The 15,352-nt window shown below is 41.7% G+C and overlaps 1 protein-coding gene across 3 annotated transcripts in view; it reads left to right on the top strand.

Annotated features, from left to right (window-relative positions):
- sctr (secretin receptor) overlaps positions 1-15,352 on the top strand; it is a 40,246-nt gene that overhangs the window by 150 nt on the left and 24,744 nt on the right. The window contains exons 1-5 of one of the 3 annotated variants that reach the window (XM_019353445.2): positions 187-374; positions 468-508; positions 634-742; positions 12,567-12,662; positions 13,139-13,239. In XM_019353445.2, coding sequence (XP_019208990.1) covers positions 341-374; positions 468-508; positions 634-742; positions 12,567-12,662; positions 13,139-13,239 — 381 coding nt within the window. In that variant the 5' untranslated portion in view covers positions 187-340. Of the gene's footprint in view, positions 1-186; positions 375-429; positions 509-633; positions 743-12,566; positions 12,663-13,138; positions 13,240-15,352 lie in introns of those variants that run through there. The other 2 variants (XM_013264690.3, XM_019353446.2) reach the window with 2 other exon arrangements.

The following is a 15,352-nucleotide window of genomic DNA, read 5'->3' as shown; positions in this document are numbered from 1 at the left end:
GAAATATTGGGAAATACCATGTTAATGTTGTCACGAAAATATTGCAACTTTAATCACTAAACTAGGCCAGGATCTAGATCGCCTTCGCCCACAGGAGAGGCGCGTGGCTGTTTTTAATTTCAATAGTATTTCCACACCGGAACGTTAATGTGTGATCGTCCTTCCCGAGGGAGGAGGGGAGAAAAAGGCAGGCGCGGAGAGTGAGCCGTGAAGTGCATCATGTGAACCACCCGCATCAACACAGACGCAGTCAGACGCTTTGTGAAAGTGACTGAAACACTTGGTGCTGTATTTGCGAAGAGGACGTCCGATTTGTATCCTTCCTTTAAATGAGACATAGATGTCTTTCCTTTTAGAAACGCCGCGTAAAACCGGTTAATTCCTCCTTTTTAAAAGTTTTTTTATTATTATTTTTATTTCTGTTGTCAGGTGGCTCATCAGTGCTCTCTCGATGTGGCTCTCGACAGAAATAGCAGTTATTGCACTTCTTCTGCAGCGCTGTCCCCATGTGAGCAGATATTTAACCCCCGCCCCCACACACACCTTTTAGTTGGATTTTTAAACGCAAAATAGCAGTTTTCGTCTCTGCCTTAGGGCATATCCAGCGTTATAGCTCTTTCAGTGTGTTTACAGGTTGAAGCTGTTCGTCCTGAATGCGACCCAAACTACATTTTGCTCCAAGATGAAGTGTCCTGTTTGGAGCTGCTCAACAAGACTTCCATCAGCCAAGGACAACAACAAGGCGAGTAGCACATTTTTTTTCACTCAGCTTGAAAAAAACATGTACTTTTTGTTATTACTGAATACATTTGTATTTTGTAAAAGAAAGGCAGGCTATTGTGCCTTCTTAAGGGTAGGCAGTCTCAAGACAGTATTTTTTCTTCTGTTTATGCAAACTATTTTAGTATCTTTGCAGGAACAAATGTTTGTTCTTTCATATATTTTGCTGCCTGTAAATTTACTGAATTTATTTAGAAGATTTCTTACTGGGAATTACATGGCTTCACATTTGACTTTGCTCATAATAAACCAGAAAAAGGAGCAAAACCAAAAAGTACAAATAGCGAAAGTGAAACTGAGGCTGTTCACTCCAGTAGAATCCAAACTTCAGTTTCACAGCTAGTTTGACAGAATGGTTTAAGATTTTCTTGTTGTCATTGTAGAGGTTTTAGAGCTGAACTGAAGTCTTTTCCCCCACACTGCTTCACTAAGTACAGTCAACTTAGAAAGTAGAATTGGTAAATAAAAATAATAAAAAAAAAAAAAAAGAAAAAAAAAAAAGAAAGTAGAATTGGAGATGCTCATCATTTACATTCGAGGCAGTGGAAAGTTACATTGATGAACTAAAACTCTTCTATAACTGTGTATATAAGCAGTGTATTTTTTAATTAATTAAAACTGCCAAACCAGTGAGTATCAGGGGAGAGTAACTTCACTTTGGGCCGCGGAGCAGCCTAAGCAAGAACACCCAGACCTCCACAGCCATCTCCTCCAACTTAACTGCTGGAATACCAATGAATCCCGTGTTCGTGTCAGGGCAGGCAGATCGAGCTCAAGCGCAGACTGTGAATAAACTGAACTGTTTATAATTAAAAAGTTCTTTATTTACAGTCACCAGGTGCAATATATACAAGTGGGGCTGGGTGGGCCCAGGGATCCATGGGACAGTCCAGAGAAAACAGGTTCTTCTCACTTGCACTTCGATCACTGTTCCACACTCTCCACTTCCTGCTCACTCGTTCCGCTCAGGGAAATTCCACTTCTCACTGCCCATACATGCCAAACTGCCAAACACTCACGCTTAGATTTCCAAGATACAGGGGTTACAGGACAGGTCCAGGGAATCTATAAACAAAGAGATGAGATGATCACAACCACAAAAGCAGGAAGAAACTCAGAAAGTCACGAAGCCGGGATTTACACTGACGTGTTTTACTCAATAGTCCAGCGATGAGAAGCTCAGAGCCACGTCCTTAAGAAGTGGCCAGAAAAAGGGTGATGAGCCACAGGTAAGTGATTAGTTGCAGGTGTGTGCACCAAAGCCCGCGGTGAGCTCCGCCCAGGCAGTGATGTGAGAGAGAGAGAGTGAGAGAGAGAGAGAGAGAAAGTGAAACAAAAACAAAAACACGTGGCCTCACTGGGCCGTCCGGGCAGGCACAGGGACCATGACATGATAATTGAGAGAGAGCACCCATTCAGTGAGGGCTGGGCACTCTGAACGGTTGTTTGGCAACCTATTATCCCTACCTATTTTAATCAAGCATCTTGGGGTAAAGAGAGGTGCCATACTGGTATTGGTTACACTGGGAGATCACAGATTTAGATTAAAATGAAGCAATAAATGAATAAATAAATAAAATATATGGAAAACATAGCGACTACAGACTAATATTTTGACACAATATTTTGAGTATAAATTTTACAATATTTTTATGCATCATTTGTTATTGCAAACTAAAATTTAGGGTAATAATTATGGTCAGCCCAGATCAGGTCTACAACTATAGCCAGTGTCCTGAAGGCACAGAATAAAGCTCTGTTTTCTTTGCAACACTGTTGCAAATATAATAGGAGATTAATGCTGCAGAAAATTGTTGATCTTTTGGTTTTTTACACAGATCTGTAAAATAAACCTTTTAATTCAAGTTAATTATTTTTCACTGAGTACGCTATTGGTGCTGTTGTATATTTAAGGCTGTACATTAGAGCTCTGAAACTTTAGGGTGGATACATTTAAACATTAAATAGTCTTGAGTCAATGAGTCAATGGCTTTAGTTTGTCAGTAGATCAAACGTAAATTAATTTTTTTTATTGAATTGATATTTGTGATGTGTATTCTGTGTTCTATTAGCTACAAATCCAGTAGTGTAAAACAGACTTAGCAGGCGACTAGAATCACATATAAAAACATTTATATATTTTCCAAATCGCCAAATTAATACATGCATATTCTTGTGACAGTGAAGTTCAGTGGTTTAATAAATAAATGAAAACTTCTGGTTACATCTCTTTTATTAGCAGCTGGTTCGTTTGTGCTGCCAGATGTTCATACAGTGCACTTAACTTCTTTATCCAGTATATATGACTCATGTCATGGTCTGGTGCTGTACAACTCTTCATCATGGTTGAGACTCTTTCTCAGATGTCTGCCACTGTGATGGTCACTGGGTCCTGCTCAGGGAGTTTGCTATGGAGGGCGCTTAGATCCACTAGACATTATACATTTTTTTCATGTGTTGCATCCTTCCATATGCTTTTCCAGTATTGCTCCCTCTCCACCCTTGGCAGTGCTGTTGCCATAACATCCCCCTCCAAATCTTTTCTACGGGTAAACTTGGTTTATAGTTAAATAATGTCAGTTAAAGGCTCCTTTACTCCGTGCAAAGACTTCAGTGAAGGAAACCTCTGTGTTTAGATCTTTAAATCAAGGCTTTCCCTATCTATTTAAAACCAAGCTTCCACCAGCAAGTTTGGAGATGAAAGAAGATTGACAGATTAGATGGTATTGCAATGCTGTATGGTGAACTGCAATGATTTTAACTGAATGTGGTAACTTGAGAAGAAACCCAGCATACTTTTTTCCCATTACTGGAGCAGGTAATAGCATGATCTGTCAGCTAACAGCATTTGCAGTACAAAAAAATCTTGTGTTGCCATGGTTTCCACTCCCAGGTTGGTTCTGGAAACGAGAGTACTGAAGAGAAATTACATTAGCTGTTCTGTTGATAGGTGGATTCATAGCATACACAAGGACATCACACATTTTTAGAGTTCCATAGGGCCAAAGGGCATCATGTAATCTCTAGTAATGAATAACAGACCCATCCTTCATGTTAAATGTTTTTAACAGTAGTCCAGCTCTGCTGTGAGATATCGAAACAAATTGGCATCCCTGGCCTATTCAAAGAATAATACTGTAAACATGGCTGAAAGTTATTTTCGGCTTCTCCGATATGCATATTGAAGTATCCTTGGACTAGCTACTGAATCCTGAGTTGCCTTTGATATGTTCAGAGTTTTTAGCATATGCATGAATGTGTAAACAAGGCAATGAGTAATAGTCTGTTTTACCATTTACCTGTTTACCATAGCAAACATCTTTATGAAAAACATAAAGATGTTTGTGACTGTGATGGGTAGACAACGTAGACAACTTAGTCAAAGCATCATAAAAACTGCAGGCCTTCTGGATGCAAGGTTATTATCGTTCGAAAACTAACAAAATACTTAAAACCAGAAGTAAAAAACATCTGAATAACTGAAAAATTAGGCTTTACAGAAATTTTTTTTTACTGAAACTATATTGAGCATTCACAAAACTAACTAAATTCAACTGAATTTATAGAGAAAATGAGTGGGTTTTTTTGTTTGTTTGTTAGTCTTTTTTTTTTGCGGGGGCGGGTGGGGACGGGGAGATCATATATTAATGTAGGGTAAATATGAAGTCCAGTTTTTATTTTGTTTTCTTGCTGTGCTACTTTATGCCAGCAGATGGAAAGTACGTCAGTCACGTCGTCTGTGTTGCCGATCTGTCCACATTGAATGTGGTGGTTCGATCCCAGTCTACTCCAGTCCTCATGCCAGATATCCTTGGACAAGATACTAACCCCATGTTGCTCTCCGATGCATCCATTGGAGTATGAATGCATGTGTGAATGTTAGATGGGAAGCACTTAGTAACAGCGTGGAAAAAGTGCTTGTGCAACTGGGTGTGATTGGGTAAATGAACGTTGTGTATAAGTGCTTTGAGTGCTCAGAGTAGAAAAGCGCTATATAAGAACCAGTCCATTTACTATTTTTCAGATAAAGTGTCATATAGTGGAACAAGATCAAATATGTGGGACATTTCTAAAGGGAAAAAATTCCATGAACCTTAAAGTCCACCTTAAAAGCTTGCACAAAAAGCCTAAGCTGGCTTACCTTGAGAAGATAAGGGAGCATGCCCTACCCTCATCCCCAGAAACAGAAGCTAACCCCAGGCAAGGAAGCATGATACATCCCAAGACAACCCCACAAAAACCATTTTGTAGTACTTTCAACAGCGATCCGATGGATACTGGTTAGTCACATCCCAAGTGAGAGGAATCATTGGTGAATATGTTTATTGAGACGGGGATATCTACACAACTATGTTAGCACTTCACTTGACCCAAAATTCAGAACACCCAGTGCTACAACAGTCAATAGTCTCATAGGGGCTAAGAGAGATACAGAAAAGCAAAAAACCAGAAAGAACTAATAAAAGAAGGAAGCCAACCCTTTGTGTTGATGGCTGAAGCAAAAGGGAATTAACAGGTGTGTTGGCTTGTTGTTACCACCCACCTGGAGGCCAGGCTCACCATGCCCTGCTTAACCTGCATCATTAAAGCTGTACAGCTTCTTCAGAATTGAAGGCAAGGAAAAGATACCAACGTTTCTGAGGATCAGCAAAGAGGTGCTGGGGAGGGCCAAGATGAAATGTGGATGGAATCCGAGTTGGAAAAGTCGGACACAGAGTGTGAGGAAAGTGGAGCTCTCTGTGAGTGTTGTGACAGGAGCAAATACATTGTTGTTGTTTTTTCTTTTTACTTATATAAATCAATGCATAATTCAACAGCATTTGCAGCTATAATGTCAAAGTTCCCTATTGGCTTTTCTGGTGGATATGAATATATAGAGAAGAAATCTACGGTACTTCTTCTCATTTACTGCAGCTATGTTACAGAAAACATATAGAGCGTTTTCCCCCTTCCTGATTTCCTATTTTTTGTATGTTTGTTACACTTAAATGTTTCATGTCATCAAACTAATCTAACTATTAAAAACAAGAAGTAAACACAAAATGCCGTTTCTAGGTGTTTATTATTTGGAGGAAAAAACCTACCAAACCTACATGGTATATCACTGAGGTCAAACAAGATATTTAATGAGCCACCTCTGTATCACCCTGAATTTTTAAATTAAATCTGGTGTTGCATAATAACTGACATATACCAAATGTAGTGCTAGTAATAGTGTTTGACAAAACAATTAGCTGAATTATAGAAAAGTGACATACTTAATAATAAAGCAGTTCTGATTTTGCAATGTCCATTGTTCTGCAAAGTGATGCATATATTTATATTTTACATTTATATTAGTAATTTCATGGGGAATGACACCAATTTATTATTAATAAAAATAATAATTAATATTTAGTTATTAAATGGTTTGACTGAACAGCAGCTTTGAATTTTATATGGTATAATTTGGTAAAGTGTGGAAAAAGTATGTTGTTGAGCATCACTGACCCTTATAAACAGGACACTCATTATTTGTTATTAGTAATAATTGTCCTAATTTATTCTGAGTGTCTGGCTAGAGGTAAGAGAAAGTCTTAGATAGATTTTAATTAGGCAAAAATGTCTACTTTCTGAAACATATGCTGCAAGAGAAGGAGTAGAGTTCTTGATGTATAAATCTTGGCAATCCTCCTGGTACTTAACAGTGTACACTATATTACTCTGTTTGTGCCGGGGGATCTGATTCTTGGGATGGACCAATTTTGTTTCAAGTTTCAAGTTTTATTGTCATGCACAGATAAACAGTAATGACATTCTTTGGCTCGTGCTCCTCAGATTTACATGAGCATATAGAAGTGTGCAGTTAAGAAGAAAATAACAGAAAATTGCAGTAATAATAATGATAAAGAGAAAAAAAGAGAAAAAAGTATAAAATATTTAGAGAATTTAAGACAAGTTCGTATTTACATTTTGTGCAAGAGTATTTACAGGTTATGCAAAACTTGTGCAATGAGCATTTAAGTGGCATTAGCTGAAGTGACAGTGTGCAGAGTCCTGTAATTGTAGTGAGTGTGTAATGGTTTGTATAGAATGTCAGCAGTTCAAAAGCCTGATGGCTTGTGGGTAAAAACTGACTCTGTGTCTGGTAGTGCGGGTCCAGATGCTCCTGAACCGCCTGCTGGATGGCAGGAGTGTGAAAAGTCTGTGGCTGGGGTTGCTGGGATCAGAGAGGATCCGCTGCGTCTTTCTCATGCAGCGCTGTCTGTAGAGATCCTGCATGGCTGGCAGTTCAGTCCTGGTGATGCACTGTGCTGATTTCACCACCCTCTGCAGAGCTTTGTGGTCCGGAGTGTTACAGCTGCCGTACCAGGTGGTGATGCAGCCAGTCAGAATACTTTCAGTGGTGCATCTGCAGAAGTTTGTAAGTATGTGACGAACTCAGATCCTCGCTGATGTGGATGCCCAGGAATCTGAAGGAGCTGACTCTCTCCACCTCTGCTCCTTCGATGTGGATGGGGGTGTGGCGAGCTCTCTGCAGTCTCCTGTAATCCACGATGAGCTCCTTGGTTTTGCTGACGTTAAGCAGCAGGTTGTTGTTGGGGCACCATGATATCAGGGCTCTCACCTCTGCCCTGTATGCCATCTCATCTCCATCAGAAATGCAGCCGATGATGGTGGTGTCATCTGCAAGTTTGATGATGGTGTTGGAGCTGTGTCTTGCTGTACAGTCGTGGGTGAACAGGGTGTACAGCAGGGGGCTGAGCACACATCCCTGGGGGGCACCTGTGCTGAGTGTGAGTGTGGATGAGGTGATGCTGCCGATCCGAACCACCTGAGGTCTGTCTGTCAGGAAGTCCAGCTGCACAGGGAGGAGCTGATGTTCAGGTCACTGAGTTTCATGACGAGTCTGGATGGTATGATGGTGTCGAAGGCGGAGCTATAGTCTATGAACAGCATCCGTACATATGTGTTTTTCTGGTCCAGGTGAGAGAGGGCAGTGTGAAGTGCAACTGCTATTGTGTTGTCTGTAGATCCGTTGGACCTGTAGGCAAACTGGAGCGGATCAAGTGAAGCAGGGAGTAAGGATGTGATGTGAGCTTTGACTATGCACTCTAAGCACTTCATGGCAATGGAGGTGAGTGCTACTGGGCGATAGTCATTTAGGCAGCTCACATTAGTTTTCTTAGGTACAGGTATGATGGTGGTCCTCTTAAAATATTTTGGGACAGCAGACTGGAGCAGGGAAAGGTTAAAAATCTCTGTGAAGACATCTGCCAACTAGGGATGGGTACTGGTATCGTTCTGACATAAACGGTAGTAACCAGACCGAAAAGCAGCGCACATTTCGGTGCTTTATTTCGGTGCTTTTTTTTTCTTGAGATGTCATACACTTTGGATTCTAGCCAATCATTTTACCTTTCCAAGGATAGTAGGCGGGGCCAGGTACGTACGCTCTTTTAGAGCAGAGCTACAGATTAAAAATGTCAAAGGCGAAGCGGTCAAAAGTCTGGCTGTACTTCACAGCAAAAGATGCAAACTCAGTAGCCTGCAACAAGTGCTTTAAGCTGATACTGTGCAAAAGAGGTAACACCTCGAATCTGATGAAACACCTGGCAACGCATAGTGTTTTTTTAAAAGCCGAGAAATGCACCATATTTGATAGCTTGCTGCAAGACTTTACACCGAGCACATCTACTGCGGGTGTGGTGCCTGTTATCGGACCCAGAGTTAGCAACATCCCCCAAAAACCCGAAGAGTAGAGTCCTGGCCCCTAGCCCTGTCAGCGTAGCAGAAATGATGAGGATGATGATGGCAGCAGCAGCCGTTCTCCTCTGCGTGAGTAGCTTCATGTTGTTCGTGTGTAATTTACGTTGAGTAGGTTAACCACGTTATTAAATTAATGCATGTAAGGTGAACTAGCAAACACCATCGTAGTTACATGCGGCTGTCTTCTTGTTTGATAAAGTGATACCATATATGCCCTATAGCTGCAGAAAAGGCTAACATTGTTATCATTTTTAAAAAAAACAGCTAAACATGAGAGGTTTTAGGACAAAGTTTGTGTTTTCCATTGTTTAAGCACCGGTTCCAACCAAAGGAGGTGTGTTGTATCAACAGAAAAGGCTAAGTTGGTTATCATTTTGCAGAAAAAAAGAGACTGCTAAAAATAAAAACATAAGAGGTTTGTGGACAAAGTTTTTGTTCTCCATTCTTTAAGCACTGGTTCGAGCACCGTTTAAGCACCGGCACCGTTTGAAAATATGCTTTGAAAATATGACATGGAATGTTGTCTGATCCAGGAGCTTTCCGAGTGTTTACTTTCCTGAAGTGTTTACACACGACTGCCTGAGATATCTGAGGAGAGCAGCTGTCCTCTTCCAGCAAAAGCTCCTGAGTATTATGTTTATCAAAGCGTGCATAGAAGGTGTTAAGCTCATCAGGTAGAGAAGCAGTTACCACCCTCACTCTGCCGCTGTTTCCCTTGTAGTCTATGATGGTGTTCAGACCGCTCCACATGTTCCTGGTGTTGGAGTTGCTGTAGCAGAGTTCCACCTTTTCTTTGTACTGTCCCTTGGCCGTCTTTATTGCTTTCCTGAGTGCATACAGGGATGTTTTGTATTCATCTGGGTCTCCGGATTTAAAGGCTGCAGTCCGCGCTCTGAGCACTGCGCTGACCTCTCTGTTAACCGACGGCTTCTGGTTGGGGTAGGTTCGTACAATAGCCCACGGTACGACGTGATTGATGCATTTGTGAATAAAGTCTGTTACATACTCAACATAACTGTTGATGTTGTTGTCAGTGGCAGTCCGGAAGACTTCCCAGTCTGTGATGCTGAAGCAGTGACGCAGGGCGCTGTCTGATTGGTTGATCCAGCATTGAACTGAACGCCTCAATGGGCTGGTCGCTTTCAGCTTCTGCCCATAGGCTGGCAGCAGCAGAACCGAGGAGTGATCTGATTTGCCGAAGGTTCGTCGGGGGTGGGATTTGTAAGCATGTGCGTACAGAGTGTAAACATGGTCCAAGATGTTCTCACCAGGCGTTGGAAAGTTTACGTGCTGGTAAAACTTCGGCAGAACTTTCTTCATGTTGGCTTTATTGAAGTCGCCAGCCATGATAAAATCAGCCTCCGGATGTAACGTTTCCTGCCAATCGATAATATAAAACAGTTCATCCAGTGCCCGTGTGGTTTCAGTGTGGGGGGGAATGTAAACAGGGGTATAGAATACCGATGTAAACTCACTGGGCAGATAAAAGGGTCTCCATCTGATCATAAGGTGTTCAAGATCAGGAGAGCACCCCGACAAAACTGTCTGTACATCAGTGCACCACCGTTTGTTGGTCATTACCCACACGCCACCTCCCCTACATTTACTTGAGTCCTTTGTTCTGTTCCGGCGGTGAATGGAGAATTCCTCAGGGACAATGGCCGCGTCAGGGACGGAAGGGTCTAGCCATGTCTCTGTGAAAGCAAAGACGTTGCAGTTCTTAATCTCCCTTTGGAAAGTTATCCTGGCCCTTAGTTCATCCAGCTTGTTTTCCAAAGACTGGACGTTCACTAGAAGAATGCTGGGAAGGGGGGTGCGATGTTGTCTGTTTCTCAGCCTGACCAGAATCCCGGCTCTTTTTCCTGTTTTTCTCCGGCTTCCCAGAGATTCCCAGGATTCCCAGTCTTTTGGGGTTTGAATAATACTCACTCAGAATACTCAACAACTTCCACCGGATGCAGCATCAAGAGTATTCTGTCTGGATGTATGATGACCTGCTATGGCATTTTTGTGGGGGATCTCAATCTCTTTGACAGCTCTTGTTATGTGCATGATAGTTTATGCCTTAAGAACCTGTGAGAAAGTGTTTTAAAGGCATAGCATAAAAGTGTTGCATGAATAGATGTGGCTTGAAGTAAAAGGTCCTTATGAGTGCTCAGTTAAGCAACAGACAGTAAGTACCAGTGGATTTATTTTTTTTGCCCATTCTTTAACACAAGAACCTGGATGATGTTCAGATAAGGAACAAATTTAATTAACAGGTGTCTGTACTGTACATATTACACATTTTCCTGACTATTTTTATCCATTACTATTATTATTATCTATCCCTCCATCCATCCATATACTTTTGTCCATCCCTCCAATGGTGGCTTGTGGGGGCAATTCAATTCAATTTTATTTTATTTATACAACGCCAAAGGCAACTGTTATAGTGACTTGGTGGCAGCAGCAGCCTGAGGAGAGAAGCTCAAACCTCATTCTCCCTAGGCCCCTTATCAAACGTATCCCCTGGAGCATCGAGATGTACCATGTCATCAAAGAGATACAATATCTCCATTGTACCCTACGATTACCCTGGGGCCTCCTTCCAGTAGGACACGTTTGGAATGCCTCACACAGGAGGTTCCCAGGAGGCAACCTAGTTGGATGGCCAAACTACCACAAGTGTCTCCTTGCGATGTGTAGGAGCAGTGGCTCTACTCTGAGCCCGTCTCAAATGACCTGCACTGAACTATTCACTCTTCTTTCTGTTTTCTAGAGGAAAGCCCAGCAAAACTTAGGAGAAAATTAATCTCTCCCACTTGTTTTTTGGTCACTATCCAATCCATCTGTCAGTATCCCTCTACCCTCACGCATGAACAAAACCGTGAGATACCCAAACTCCTCCACCTGGAGAAGAAACTCTTCTCTTACACGAAGTGGCTACTCCACCCTTTTCTAGCTGACTGCTATGGACTCAAATCTGCTAATTCTCATTCCCGTTCTCTCACAATAGGCTGCAAATCGCTGCAGTGTGAGCTCGATGCCCCCTGAAACCAACAGTACCACATCATCCACAAAAAAGGACACATGAGATGATGAGGTCACCAGCGTGTAAGCCTTCAGTCACTCAGCTTCACCTAGAAATTCACTGACAAATGGCACCCCACCAGAAATGAATCCCTGTTATTGTTGGCACTGCAGACAAGCTCTTGTCACATTTGTACATGGAGTGAATAGCTTGTCACAACAGGCCCCATAGTCCTTAAGCACCACCTACAGGATACCCCAAGGGATGCTGTTGAATGCCACCTCCAAGTTTACAAAACCTACATAGACTGGATGGGCAAACTCCCATAAACACTTGAAAACGTGTGAGTTTAATAAAGAGCTGGTCCAGCATGAAAACCAAATTGTTCTGTCTGGATTCGAGGTTCGACTAATGGACAAACTTTCTTTTCCTTTACCCTAGCACAAACATTCCCAGGGAGGCTGAGGAGAACCGTCTCCCTCTATTTGGAGCACACCCTCCGGTCCCCCTTCTTAAATATAGAAACTATCACTCAAGTCTCCCATTTCAAAGGCACCACCCCAGATCGCCATGCAACATTTCAGAGGTGTGTCAACAAGACAGTTCCCCCACAACCAGAGTGTTAAGGAACTCAGGGAAAATCTCATCCACTCCAGGGTTCCACCCATCAAACTACCTCAGTGACCTTGACCTCAATGATGTTTGAGTTCTTCTACAGAAAATGTGTCAGTGGGATTAAGAAGGTCATCAAAGTATTCCCTCCACTATCCAACTAGTTGAAGTCAGCAGCGCTTCACCTGCACCAGAATTTCCTCAAGCCAGACCAAAAGTCTTTTTCCATGGCCACACCAAACTCCTCCCACACCCATGTTGTGCTTCAACAATCACCTGAGCTGTAAACGAAGTGAAATTTGATTTTCTTTGAAACGTTTCAATTCAATTCAATTTTATTTATACAGCGCCAAATCATAATAACAGTTGCTTTTGGCGTGGCATAACTGACTTCTTTCTCTTTTTTTGACAGAATGCAGGGGATGGTGGGACCATGTTAACTGTTGGCCCCATGCTGCAGTTGGAGATGTTGTGTCTCAGCCATGTCCTGGATTTCTACACACCACTGGTCAGTAGTAGGGCCATACAGCTGGAACATAATTTTAAACTGGTAGCTTGGCTATGTTAGTCACATGATCTGATATCCACGTGTTGCTGTAGTTTCTACTACAACAAGATTGTTAAGTTGCAATATTGATCCTGGAGCAACACTCCTGATAACAAAGGAACAACAACGACAACACGGAGATGTCAGATACGCCACAGTGGTCAGTCAGATTGCTTTTTGATCCAGACTAATATATTGGATTAAATGTTAGATGACTCTTATGGTCTTACCTTGATGTCCATGGTGAGCTGGGACGAACCTCTTGATTGCAGTTTTAGGATTGTGGTATAATTTGATTCATGCACTCATTGTCTCCAGGGGGTGAACTAGATTAACCTTTATCCTATATATTACAAAAAAACCCTACATTTCTGCTATTGTTTTTTTATGTGTTAACAGTAAAATAAATTGTATATATGTGTGCCATTTCTGTGTAGGGCAAGTTTTCAGGAACTGCACAGAGCTTGGTTGGACCGATCCCTACCCTCCACATGATATAGCATGCGAGTATGGCTTTAATGAAAGCCTTCCTCTAGAAGTAAGCCTCTTCCTTCTTCCTTTCATGCTGTATTGCAGTATTCAGTCACCCATCAAACTAATTGAATTCAGATGTTCCAATCACATCCATGACCACAGGTGTATAAAATCAAGCACATAAGCATGCAGATGACTTCTACAAACATTTGTGAAAGACATTCAGAATTTCCTTGCTAAGTAGCTATTTAGTTCTACTTTCAGAGGTATTATAACAAAGTGGCTAGGAATGACAGCAGTTCAGTCATTAAGTGGTAGAAACGTAAAATCACAGAGCGGATGCTGAGGTGAGCAAAGGTGGCCAACTTTCTGTGGTACTAGTCTGACTACACTGTGCCAAGTGTAAAGTTTGCTTTGGGGGGATTTTGGTGTAGGTTTTTGTTTCTTGGCCCCTTAGTTCCAGAGAAAATAATTCCTAATGCTTAGAGCTGTGTGATATGACCAAACTCTCATATGTCAGCATACCTTTATCATCTACTGACAGGGAGGATGACCCAAGTCATTACACATAGAGCTCAGGATCATAATGCCATCAACACAATGCACCTTGGGATCATTCATCAGGCAAGTTTGCCTGATGTTCATTATTATCAGGTCTAATAATGAACTATATGGTGATAGGTGCTGCTTTTGGGTTTGAAAGATAAATTGTGACACGAAAAATTAATCAGAATGGTGAGCTGCTGTGTTATGAAATGACACAAACACATATATGACCAGAGCTTTTTCTACAGAATGGAGAAACATTTTTGCACTTTCCATCTTGGAAGCAAAAACAAGGAGGTAAGGTCACAGAGCCAACATCATATTGCAGCCATATTTCATATGGTGTGTTCTTTCTCAGCTCTTGATGGAGGCGGTCGCATTTTCTCCTTCTCCCTGTCCCTCATCTTTCCTGCTTGGCTTCTCATGTCTTGTATTGTCTCGCTTATTCTCTAACCCTAAGAGAGTCTCCCAGACTTGTTCTCTAAAAACCTAAAGAAGAATTATGGATTTGATCAACTGGTCCCTTAACAAAATTGACAAACTCCTGGGCTGGGGAGACATTTGCTGCCGGATACGCGATGGTTGGTTGCATTGTGTGTTTGGCGACACTCTCGATGGAGGACATCTACCAATTCGGAACCACGATAACAGAGTTCTGGCTGATTGGAACTGGCTCGGACCTGGCTTATCGAAGAACAAGAAGTGGCTACAGCTGTACAAAATGCCACAAGGCTGGCCAACATGATAGACGATGGGCAGGGCTGTGAGTACTCAGACTGTGTTTATTGAACACAATATGAATAAGCTCTTGGAGAAGCTTATGGCTCTGCAATATGGATAACATCTTGGAGAAGAACAACGGGAATTGAGAGACCTGGTGGAGACCCGCGTTGACCGAAGATTGTTGACTTTTGCCCAACCGAGTGAAGGGACACTTTCTCTTGGCTGAACACGGAACACACACACGCACACATATGCATGTACACTAACACAGACCTACACTCACTTTATACACTTTATAATGCCTAACTTGTCTGATGTATACATGCTCACCAGAAACTGGTTTTGAGAAAATGTCAGGGAACTTGAGCATTTGGGGCTCGTATGAATAAGGTAATCATTCTTTATAATCATATGAATTGACCTGTCCTAAATACCACCCTCTTTCCCTTTTTGTTTGGGTTCTCTCTGTGTCGTATCACACAGTCAATCTTCTCACAGCTCATATGGGTGTTCTTGAAAATTTGTTAGCATGAAGACAGAAGTTTGAATCCAGTTCATTCTTTTGCTTTTAACTTAGTGATTTCTGTCATGTTAGTCTAAAGGCACCAGCATTTTTTAAACAGTACACATCTAAAAAAAACATACAAATAACAGCCATTGACCTAGTTTCTCTCTCTTTCGCTGGTTCCCTGTCGTTAAATCATACACATTACTGTACTAACCTACTCCAGATGAACTTTGCTTTGTACTTCTATGTTCAAATTAAAGAAATGTCTTGAAAAACAGTCTGAATGAATGCATCAGGGTGGGTTATCAAAGAAATGGAAATATTCACCAAACATGGCACAATGCAGTCGGACAAGTACTGTTCTCTGGGCTATTGCCAAACCCCGATTCATCTATCAAAT

Source organism: Oreochromis niloticus, linkage group LG16, assembly GCF_001858045.2.
Source record: "Oreochromis niloticus isolate F11D_XX linkage group LG16, O_niloticus_UMD_NMBU, whole genome shotgun sequence".
Classification (NCBI taxonomy): domain Eukaryota; kingdom Metazoa; phylum Chordata; class Actinopteri; order Cichliformes; family Cichlidae; genus Oreochromis; species Oreochromis niloticus.
This window is presented reverse-complemented; position numbering and strand designations above follow the sequence as displayed.